This window comes from Halyomorpha halys, unplaced genomic scaffold (assembly GCF_000696795.3).
Source record: "Halyomorpha halys isolate HHAL.00 unplaced genomic scaffold, Hhal_1.1 Scaffold422.1, whole genome shotgun sequence".
Classification (NCBI taxonomy): Eukaryota; Metazoa; Arthropoda; class Insecta; order Hemiptera; family Pentatomidae; genus Halyomorpha; species Halyomorpha halys.
In genome coordinates, this window is record NW_027111899.1 from 429,178 (window position 1) to 441,903 (window position 12,726).

The 12,726-nt window shown below is 31.2% G+C and overlaps 1 protein-coding gene across 1 annotated transcript in view; it reads right to left on the reverse strand.

The window, feature by feature from the left end:
• The window catches only part of LOC106682535 (hydrocephalus-inducing protein), a gene marked incomplete at its 3' end in the record, with an annotated part of 227,440 nt that overhangs the window by 148,603 nt on the left and 66,111 nt on the right, over positions 1 to 12,726 (reverse strand). Inside the window, 5 exon segments of the mRNA XM_067049812.1 lie at positions 1,378 to 1,498; positions 2,462 to 2,618; positions 3,170 to 3,262; positions 3,533 to 3,688; positions 9,404 to 9,509. Coding sequence (XP_066905913.1) covers positions 1,378 to 1,498; positions 2,462 to 2,618; positions 3,170 to 3,262; positions 3,533 to 3,688; positions 9,404 to 9,509 — 633 coding nt within the window.

Here is a 12,726-nt window from a genome sequence, read left to right on the forward strand (position 1 = left end):
CCACTTGTTTCTAACCTGGCTTCTCCTTCATTACCTAATAATCCTCCTAGGCATCTGAAAAGAAGATGGCCTCGAGATCTTTTTCTCTAGAAATGTTATTGGAGTTCTATCAGTGGGTAAATTCTCCACATGTTTTTATCATGTTACTATGTCACCTACAGCAAATTTACTTATTGTATATATGTGTGTACAGTTGTAAATATCAATAAATTATTAAAAAAGAATAAGGGTAAAGCATAAGAAGTGTGAGTCAAAGGTTTGGAGTAAGTGCAAGTGTGAGCAAATTGGTAGGTCCAGAATTAGGTATCTATATGCTGGTTGTAGGCATGGTGGAAGCAATTCAAATGTTTTAACTGCAAGACAGGATCATTTACTTGTGGTTGAGTACTTGTTGGAGCCCACTTCACACTAAAAAATGGCTTACTAAACACCAATGACCCACAAGTATGTATACATCTTCAGTTTACTAGAATAAGTGTCTAATAAACAGGAAAATTTATATAAGTAATTCCAACTGAATGGACCTAAAATCATGCTACTTGGACAATTGAACAGTGGAGGGGCTCTGTAATATCAGAAGAAAACAGGATATGTTTGCATTCTAGATCTTGCCAAAGAAATGAAAGGTTTTGGAACAAAATGTCCAGCACAACCATGTTTTCGAAGGAGCCTTCATCACAGTTTAGAGATGTGTTTGGGAATGAGACTGTGACTGCTATTAACTTCCTAAATAATGTTCTTCTACTTCTGCCTCAAGAAGTTAGAGAAGATTTTGATTAAATTGTGATAATGCCAGCCCATATTGGACAACAGAAACAAGTTCATTGTTTACAAACAATGATACTCGCATGGACTGGCTTATTCTATCCCCAACTTGAATCCCACAGAGAACAAGTGGGATAACCAGAAGAGACAGAATAGATTTCAGGAATTGACTTCAATAACTTTCAAGAACTGCAGCAGGCCATTATCAAAGAATAGGATAACATATCTGATGGTGTCATTTGCAACATTATTTCAGTACACAAGAGTTGAAGCTTTTATTCAGGCCAATGGAGGTTCTCATGAAGTTAATAAGCCTACAAAGTTGATATTAAAAGTTATTTCGGCTGATCTAGAATAAACATTTCAAAAGTTATAAAAATTTATTTTCTGTTATTTAAAATAAAAATTTATGTTTGAAATCGTTTTCATTTTTCACTATCCTTTCTCTTATTTTCAGCTTAAAATATACATAAATATTGAGAAAGTTAGAATTGGGAGAGGAATAGAGTTGAAAAGTGGGAAGGTGAACTATATCATAATTATTCCAAGTGAACCACTTCAAATGTTATATAATGATACTTATTAAGGTTTTCTTGAGATTTAAAATCTTACTTCTCTAAAAGGTCATCAGAATTCTCAGGAAAATTTATTTTTATAATGGATTCTATTGGACAATAATTTGAATAAACTACCATGCATTGGGCCTTAGTATTTATGATGACAGAGCCAAAATCTGAAACATGTTTGATCACTTATTAGATTAATGGTTATAAGGAAAATATTCTTTTTTTTTCTGTTTTAAAACTTCAAAGTAAACTTAGTTTCTATAGAAAAAAATTAATAATATAATTTTTAAAAACATAACTTGAAAAATATAATCAGTGTCTTGGAGTGGTCTAAATAAAATAAAATGAAATGATGCTCTTAGGTTAGCATTCATTATAAAGGTTCTATGACAAAAACATTTTATAACATTACACTCCCAGTTGGATGATACGGTCGAGAGGTGTAATGGTAATGGTGTAACACTGGAAAGTGACCTAAGGATGCTTGTCAATGAACATCAGAAATACTGGGATGAACAATTACCTTTGATCTTGATTGCTGATCTGCTGTCCATGAAATGACTGGCTGGACACCTGCTAGTGTTGTTTTTGAAAGATAAATTTGTCTACCCAGTGATGTACTATAAGCAGAGGAACAGTCAGATATCAATGACTATGCCAAAGAGTTACACTACAGGCTTAAAACCATTTATTCTCAGGTACGAGGCAAGATCTGCATGGAAAGTGATCAAATGGAGACACGCCAAGACTGAATGTGGCAGGAAGAGCATTTGAGGAGGGTAGAAAGGTCTGGTTCTACAACCCTTCCAAAAAGAAAGGGTACAACTCTCCCAAGCTCCAGAATAACTGGAAAGGTCCTTACTCCAAAGTGGCCAAAATCAATGACCTTGTCTATCGGATACAACGGACACCAAGAGCAAAGATGAAGATTGTTCTTCTAGATCGAATTCTGCCCTATGCAGTGTAAGACAAAAGTGGTGTTCAGGACAAACAGTTTTAAGAAGAGATCTACTGATCTATCTTTTCTTTCTAAATACATAATACATAAATTAATTAATGAAAACATCAAGACTTTAGACATTACTTAATAAAAACCATCAAATGTATACTTAATAATGAAAAAGACATACTTAAATGATATGGGGGCATATCAAACCCAACCAAATAATTCATTCCAAGAATATTAGTAGTATGGGTTATAGCACCATTGTATTGTATGGATATTAATTCACATCCATAACGTTCATAAGCCATATTAATGTCATCAGTTGATATATGTGCAACTGCCTAAAACGAAAAATTTACTAATAAATATATTTTATCAAAATTAAATAAAGTGAATATTTTAGGAATGAATTTAATATAGTTTTTTGTTCTCAATTGTTTCACAGAACTACCACCATCACAGATACAGAACTATTCCTGATATACTTGAATAGTGACACATCTGACTAAAAAGTTTTAATTTTTTTATTTTCTGTTTGAACTATTTCATACATAGGAGCTAATTTGTAACAACTCAAATAGCTGTAAAAAAAGTCTGTAGGACAACCTCAGCAAATAAAGTAACTGACTAAATGTGAGGATCATTCTATGCTCTGATTAATATTAATGAAACTTCAAAATATTGATTGTCTATATATGCATTTGTTGAAAACGAAGGTTTTTTTTTAATGAATAAAAAAAAAAGTTGTCCTGTTCCACAAGTGAGTTAAACTATATGTTCTATTCTAAAAATATAGATGTGTGGTGTTTCTGGAATTCACAATTCAGTTGTTATGAATAAAATATCTTAATAATAAAAAGACAAAGACAACTCATAATGATTTGTTATTTACTTGCTCAGGTACCATTTCCCATCCTTCAGTAACCTCTGATAATTGTATATTATCCGCAGTCAGCTTTACAGAGTCAAAATTATCTATTGCATCCTAAAAATAAACAAGTTGAAATAATTACATCTATTATTATTTATAAAAAAATTATATTAAGTATTATTTATAAATCATAATTAGTATAGACAACAATAATTAAAATTTATAAATTTGCAAGCTAATCAAGCAAGTAAATCAATGAAAGTGAATTTAATGTTGAATCATATTATACAGCAAATCATCTGCATATAAAATAAATATATACCAAACTGAAATAAAAATATTAAACATAAATTTCTAGCTAGAAAAAATAAAATAAAACTTTACTTCATTCAAAGAAAACCACTGGGAAGTAAGGCTAGCTATTACAATATACATATTCTCATATAAAAATGGCTCTATTGTACGTGGCAAAGCAATATGGACTTGATGTGGTAAAGCATAACCTTTTAAGATAACAGAAACAGGAGGCAAATCATCAATCTGAAATAATAAGGAACTGCTCAGTTAATTGGTGTTATTTATCTATTTTTTCTATAAGATTGTAAAATAAGTTTGTAGCGTTTTTTACTGATGATTTCAATAAAAACTTTAGATTCTTGTAAATATTTTAAATTAATTATATATGACCCATTTTGATCTATTACATGTTGCAATCTTTCAGGTAATTTTTTAATTCCATCCTAGAACTTCTCAGATTTTTGCGCAATGAACTCCTCTACGTGCATTTTGCAGTCTTCAAGCGAATTAAAGTATTTCCTGTTAAGAGAGTTTTGAAGGGCCCAAAATAAGTGAAACTCTGTTGGGGTAAGGTCTGCAAAGCCACATGAGGACAGGCGTTGTAAACATTATTAACCAAGTAAACATGATTTTATAAACACAGAGAGGATTAAATTGAAAAATGCTACGAATTTATTTTACAACCCAATACATAATCAATCAGGCTGAACATTAATCTAAGTTTTAAAAACTATGTAGATAAAATGGTATTGGAAATTGGATGTGAAATTTATTAGTTGACTTTAAATATTGAAGGTTGCGATGGTCCGTGTTCCAGGTAGCAGGCTGTGTGGAACTCAAAATAGTAAAAAACTATTTATTGAAAGCCAATGTTTTGACCCAAATTGCTGACCTACTACAGTATAAATATAAATTAAAAAAATATGGAAGTTCACAAAATAGAATAAGATACCAATAACTGAGACATTAAAAAATTATAACAAATAAAAATATATTGCCGCAGTAAGGAACATGAAGTAAAAAATAAAATAAAAAAGTAATAACAAATATAGTAAAACTCTAAGAAATAAAGATATAATGAGGAAGAAAATATAGACATATTTTCTAACCCATCAATTACCAGCTTAATTATAACATCTATAGTATCCTGCAATTCAAATCCTCAAACCAACTACAGGAAACTAGACCTTGCCATTTATTTTGACCTCTATATCGCACAGAACTAAAATATACAAATATTCCATTTTAGCCCGCTCCGTTTCCTTCTGAAATTCTCTCCATACTAATATCTGTCATGCCTCCTCTCTGTCTACATATTAATCCCTTTTTCAATACCTTCTCACACTCCAAACTTACGTTCTCCAATCATACCTTAGTTAAGAAGAAAGGTGAATATTTCTTTTCTTTTATTTGAATTTAGCATTTCTTTAATGTTTAATTTAGGATAAATTAAATTTATTTATATTAAATAATTAAGTTATTTTTCTAGTTTCTGGTTGTTTTCTTTTAAATCTAATGAACTCACTAACAGTGTCAGGCCAACCCCAGGCTTGCTGGAGGGTATGGCATAGGATTAAATACCCTGTTCACATATTTTTTAGTTCACAAAATTCCACAGTCATAGATCATCCTGAGATAAAACAAAAATTTCACAGTCATAGATCCACCTGAGATAAAACACTCATTATCCAGAGGCAAACTAGTTTCCCATCTGGGAAGTTGAAAATTATATATAGTGGGTTGGAGTGGTCAGAGGGATTCTGTCTTTTATCAACACATTTCGGGAACCAGACACAGCATACTATGCCCACTGCAGGGAGAGGGGGTAATATCTGTAGTGTAGTTTAAGTACCCCCATACTTGTGGGAACAAAATGTCCAGTCATAATTTTATTAATCAACTTACTACAATTGAAAATTTGTCTCCTTCAGAAATCTGTGTTTCAGAACATCGCATGAACATTCATTGATGAATCCTCCATGGGTGAACTGTACTCATCCCTAACGGAGAAGATAAGAGGACTCAATGCCCAAATGGGAACGCAGTACGAGGATGTGGCAACCTCAGCTCATACTGACACAGTTACCCCACCCACTGCCAACCCCAGCGCAAATGTTAGTATTTATAATTTACCTCACAATCCTAGCCATTCTACTATTAGTGAGGATTTGGTGGAGGGCTCTGTTACCATATTCTAGGATGTGGCAGAGCCTGTACTACTCCTCACAGAGATCCAGAAAAGGTGTAAAAGGAATAAAGGGAAAGTCTCTTAGCTGTGTCTAAAGTGATGGGGCAGACTACGAAGCAAGAGTGCGATGGGACCACACCAGGGTATGGTATCTAATGCTGCAAGATGCCTAGCTGAACCAGTTGCTAGAGGGCAGGTACTGAAGCAAAGCAGTGTGGCCGTTGCAAAGGAGTCCTCTTAATGTCCAGGAGCTGGAATTTCAAGGTTATCATTAAAGCAGGTAGCTAAGTGTGCTGTAAGCTTAACAACCAAAGAGGTGGGAAAATCTTAGATTCTATGATCAAGACGTAATTAACAGGGGTAACAAACCTACCTTCTATTTGTACTTGTAGGTACTGCTTGTACCTACCTTCTACTGCTGCGAGTACTACTCCTACAGCAGCAATGGAAGTTATGCTAGGCCTGACTCCAATGCACTAATACATAAATAGAACCAAAATACATAAACCAAATATTGGAATTAATTGCTACATAGATGGCTCTCTGCTTTGCAAAAACAATGTTACTTAATTCTGGGCTGTACTGGTAATGATGGGGGAACAAGTCCGGCAAGTGGGCCTATTGGTCTCTTTTTGCCATCCCCAAGACAAACCAATGGAACGGATCTTATTCCTCTATATCGAACCTTTTTTGACATTAATGAAATTTAAAAGGAATGCCCCATCTATCTCAACCTAGAAGCCTATATTTTAGTGATGCATACCTGCCACAATCTGCTATGTAATGTAAGGCAGTCTCCGATGCCTGTCCGCATAAGCAGCAGGTTTCATCATGAACTACTCCACATATCTTAAGATGTCTTTTAAGTCTGCAATGACCTGTAAGAACTCCTATTAACAATTGGAGTTCGTTTCTGTTTAGGCCTACCAGCCACTTAGTTTTAGAAGTAGAGGGTTTAGCTATTAAAATCTTGGCCTGTCTTAACCCTATACATTCCCTCCACTCCTTCCCTGCCATCTTCCATGTCCAGTCAAGAACTACTTTTCTCTGATGCCTTTTAGAAATGCCTAGGAATGGTCCATGTCCTATAGGAGGATGCTCAGCCCTGTTTCTAGCAAGCTGATCAGCTTTCTCATTACCTGTGATTCCCTTATGTCCAGGAACCCATACTAACTTAAGCTTCTTTACGCACGCTAATGATTCTAAGGCTTGTTTACACTCTCTTACCAATGCAGAGGATACCCTAGGTGTCTCAAAGGGTTGAAGGGCAGACAGACTATCTGAATAATTATCAACCTCCACTATCTGAAAACCAGATAGCTGAACCATTGATAAAAGCTATAGACACATTGGGAGCGATTGGTGGTATCGGCATCAAACCTTTGGTTTGCTAAGCCTTTATTATTATTAATAACTGAGGGTGGAGTAACCCACTTTGGTGATGTGTAGCCTTCTCAATTCTCCAGTAAACTCATCGTTTTTCGGTCCAGATATTTTACATAATCTTTATTTTCAAAACCTCAAGGCGCTGTTCTTCCCAAAGGGCTGGTTGCACCAATCTTCAGAAAAACTAAGATTTGCTCAAAAGTTTAGTAAAACTCTGGTAACTTAGCAACCTGTTTTTTGTCTACAGTTTTGTTAAACAGGTCACCACCAAAGTAACATTTATCATATTATAGTAACCATAAAACTTATAGCAATTTTTAATCAATGAATCATAATTTATTAGAACATATAATAAAATCCTTTTTTCATTTCATTTCAATTTCTTCCTCAGAAACCAATCATTATTATTAAAAAACTGCCAACAATAATGCATCAAAAGGCTGCTTTTTATGTACACTCAAACAAGTTAAGTTTAGATAAAATAATAGAAAACTTAGAAGTGTTCTTTTTTCTCATTGGTGAAATTACTTTGAAATTCCAGTTTTGGCATGAACAAGAGAAGCCCAAATTTCTCCTCTAGAGAGGAGGAAATTCTCTTAGAATTGGTAAAAAATATAAAGCAGTATCATTGAAAAAAAAAACAAAAAAAAAACTAGACATTGTTACATCTAAACAAAAACTAGCCTGTTGGGAAGAAATAGAAAAAGAGTTCAACTCAAACCAACTTGAGGAACTAAGGACGTCTTCTAATTTAAGTAATAAATATGAAAATAGGAAGAAGGTTGCCAAAAAAGACTTTGCTACCTACAAGTAGTACTTGATAGGAACAGGAGGAGGGCCATTAGCTGATAAAACATTTAAACAAACTGAAAATGATTTAATTGAAATTCTTGGGGCCCACATACTTACCTTAGTGTTGTCAGTAACATCAGCTCTGTGTCAACAATTATATTTAAAATTGATTCAACGACCACTTTTTACAGTTGAAAATGCTAAAAAATCTTTCATCCTACCACTGTAAAAAATGATTTCGTTGAGAACGAAATACTTTTTTTCCATTACTGCCTGAGCAACTGATTCTTTGAAGTCCATGTCAACTGGCAAATTGAAGCAAATGTCAACTGGTAGTCTACTCGATCAACTTGCCAGATCTGAAGGTTAAGTTTTCTACAGATAATTATTGAGTTTACACAAGATTTCACTACTTGTAGTTTAATCTGTGATGGTGCAACCAGCCCTTAGTGTAAAAAGTCATGTAGCGCATCTGTAAAAAACAGTAGGAAGTATAACAGTTTTGTAAATTTTTACTTTTAAGTTTTTGCTCCCCCATATTCATAAACTGAAATGGCTACTGTTTCTACTGCAAACCATATATTTTATTTTATTTGTATTGATTTGAGATCTACTTCCTTACTAGGTTTTATCAACATAGTTGTACTTAGTTTTATAGCTTCCTCATCCTCAACCAATAATACTAATTCATCAGCATGCATACCGAAGTACGAGTATTTTATTATCTAAAGTAAAACCTATTTTGGCAAGCATCACATATTCTAGCTTTATATTAAATAAGCTAGGTGATAGATAATCAGCTTGTTTTAAACCTGACTGAAACCTCAACAATTTGCAATCTGATCACAGACATATACATTGATAAATATTGAATTTATAAACAAACAACAATTTTTAGTTGGTGCCTTGAAATCTTATTTAATATTGATAAAGTTTTATCTAATACTAATGAGAAGTTCCTGAAAAAAGTTTTTAGTGTGTAATTGATTAAATTCTTCATATTCAATTCTACTTTACCTCTGACTTCTCCTTTTCATTCACTACCTCAGTGATGTTAAAAACTTTATCCATGACCCTTAGTTACTCAAAAGCAACATTAGACTGAATATATTTAATATAAAATATTGGTACTACAAACAAACTTATGTTTCTCTTTTCTTTTTAAATTCTGTTTTAAAATAGAAATTTATCTTCAGGAGAAAAATTGTTGGTTCTGTTAGAGAAGAAGCAATCTGGAGAAGGAAAAAGGTGGAACTCCTGGGACTTTAAAACTATATCCACCTCACTAAGACTAAGGAAAGACTAAGTATCAGCAGATGTTTCCCACATGAAGTTTAGAACTGCAGAGTGGCAATTATTGATTGCACCAACTATTTGGATGCTTTAGGAGGAGACCCAATTTCGGTGATGGGATATATCACCACATATTTATGTATATATGCTAAAATAGGTATTACACTTACAAACTTTAATTAGCATGTCCATAATCACAAAGCATACATTTGAAACAGATTAAGCTGCATATGAAATAACAGCAGATTAGTGAATGAGAAGTGGATATTATTTTGGCCTTGGTTTGCCAAAACTCTAACCTGTATAGTGAATTTCTTAATAATTTCACCAACTCTGCCAGGATATAAAGCAATCCTGTAAGCTGCTACATCACAAGAAGGAATACATGTAATTTTGGGACTTGTTCTGAAAAGGAAAAACAAATTAAGGTATTCGTAAAACAGGGAAAATAAAATTAATCAAAAAATCATATTGTAGTGATATTTTATATTTCTTATTAAATAAAATAAAAAAAATTCACAGTTGACAAGTACAGAATAGATATATTGGAAATTAATCAATTACAATAATATTATTAATTATTAATAGTGTGAAGAAAAAATTATTATTTCGAGGATAAAAGAAAGAGTGCATGTTTTATATGTAAGAAGTTATGATTTATTTCATAAGCCTGAATTAAGAATTACTTACAATTTACAAATAATTTGTATGAGAAGATGGTGGGGGGGGGGGGTGATCAGAAAATAAGTTTTAAAAAATTATTTAATAGTGCCAACGTTTCGGCCAGAATTTCCATTAGAGCTACTTGTAGGAGATCAAAAATCTAAGTCTGAAAATTTTGGCTGAAACCTTGGTAGTATTAAATAAGTTTTTAAATCTTATTAGTGTTATACCACTAATAACACAAATAATGCGCTGACCACACTCCAAACCATTTTCTCCTCATATATATTATCCATGGTGGTCAACTACCTTCTTATCATTATAAATAATTCCTTTGAAATATAGGATTATTAGAGATTTTAATGTATTATGTTGATAAATGACATTTATTAAATCATTTGTATGTGAAATGAATATTTCCTAATTTTAAGTTACAAATTTAAATACTTCAATATTAGGATGATTTTTTTTAAGACAACTGGAACAATAGAATATAGGTAATTACCATGCACTTGTAATTATCGATATACACCAGCAATAAGAACTTGTAAAACATGTTATTTTACATACATGAAGTGGACTAAGTTTTTAAAGACTTAAAAAATGATTAACAATTATTTTTAAACATCAAGAGACTGCAAAGTGATAATTAAAAAGAAAAAAAATTCATTTGTTTTAATTTTTGGCTGATGCCATGCACTATACTATTAAAGTGGATCTAGTTAGTTGCTTCTGAGAATAAACACAGGCAAGATGTGCATCAATCTGGCTAAAAAAAGTTGTTATAATTTAAAAAATTACCAGTGTGTTTTTACTAATTATAAAAATTACTAAAAGTCAACTATAATAATTTTAACAAAATAAATAAATATTAAAATGGTTAGTTAAATTTAATTAGTGATCATGATCAAATAGATGCAATTACTAAAATATTTAATGCTAATTCAAGTGAATTTGTGAAGCTGAAAATGATTATAAAGAATCATCAAGAAGTCATCTCCATAAACAGTGACCTTCACTTGAAATAATAACAATACAGTATTTCATGATTTTTTTATATTTTAGAATTTAATGTTTAATTTATGTTTGTATTTTAACATTTAAACTTAAAGTCGCTTTTTATTTATTACAAAAATAGAAATTAAATTTCTTATATAAACAAATGATGTATTCTCCTACATTTCAAATATTCCTGGAATAAATTAATAATAAAGATAAACCTCCAAATTTAAAATGTTCACATGATAAAAATTTTCAAAATGATTAATATTTAGGAAAGGTAACATTGATATCAATTTATAAGGTGTAGATAGTTGACCATAGATTAATGATTAGAGAAGTTTGTCGAGAGAAACATACAATTGAAAAAGAATAGTAAACAAACAAATTTGAAATTTTACAAAATATTGAATTGAATCATAAATGATAAAAAATTAATAACTGATAATTGAATAGTAAAAAAAAAATAAATTAAATTGATTGATAGTCGTGGAATTAGATGGTAGCAGATTGAAAACAATGAAAGATGAAATATAATATCATGTAGGTAAGAAGATATGTTTAATACAAGATATGCAAGTAGTGTCTAAAAATCTAAAAAAAAAACAAATAAATTAATTGAATCTATAAATTGAACAATATGACGGAAATAAAAAATAGTGAGTGGCTTATATCTGAATTACGGTGTGAGTATTAACTTATATACCTATACTTAAAAATATAAATACATGTATGCTTCCCCGGGCAAACACAAAACAGAAAAACAAAACCTATCCCTAGCCTATTTCCAAATAGTTAATTTATTAAAGCACCCATAATTTATTTTAAATAGGTTTTATGAATTGGTAATAGGTTTTGGTTATATGGTTTGGGAATAAGTAAGTTAGGGATAGGTTTTGTTTGTTGGTTTTGTGTTTGTCCGGGGAAGCATACATATATATTTATATTTTTAAGTATAGGTTTATAAGTTAATACTCACACTGTAATTCAGATATAAGCCACTCACAATTTTTCATTGTATGTCATATTGTTCAATTTATTTAATTTTTTTTTCAGTTTTTTAGACACTACTTGCATATCTTATATTATACATATCTTCTTACCTACATGATATTATATTTCATCTTTCACTGTTTTCAATCTACGACCATCTAATTACACGATTATCAATCAATTTAATTTTTTTTTTTTTTACTATTCAATTTTTTATCATTTATGATCTAATTCAATATTTTGTATAATTACATATAATTAATTGTTTACTATTCCTTTTCAATTGTATGTTTCTCTAAATTTTGTTGTTATCTCTTTTGTTCTATAGTCCTGATGAAGACCTGAAACTCAGGTCGAAACGTCGGCATAAAATAAATAAATATGGTTTTGTTTATTTATGTTGTTCTTTGCTGACCGCACCCCCTGACAAACTTCTCCAATCATTAATATTAATTTAAAATTTTATTAGTTATTACTAGGGATAGGATTTTTATGTTTTCACATATTATTACCTGACCATGATATCTGCGATTCCTTACTAACTAAAGATGTTTCAAGACATTTCTGGCCAAAAGAAGCCATTTTTATTTCACATATTTTCTTAAATATTTGTAATTTTTAACATATTTATAGGTATTTTATCCTGAATCACATATTTCCTTAAATTATTTGTTCAATTGTAAATACATTTTTCGCAGCAACTACGTAAAATTCAAGAAACTTAAAGGTGAAATTTGTCATTTATCATAAATAGTGCGTAAAAATCTTCATCTTTGAACACAAATTTAAAACAGAGGCAATAATAAATTTTCACACAGAATTACATCGAGAATTTCTCAGAATCAATTAAAAAGAACAAGGGTCTTATCCCTGTGGCATTTTCCTAGAATTTATTTGTTTACTCTTCAATCCATTTCTCTGTTTCCCCCTTTTCCATGGTCTCTCCCTTGTCATCTTAGTCTTGTTT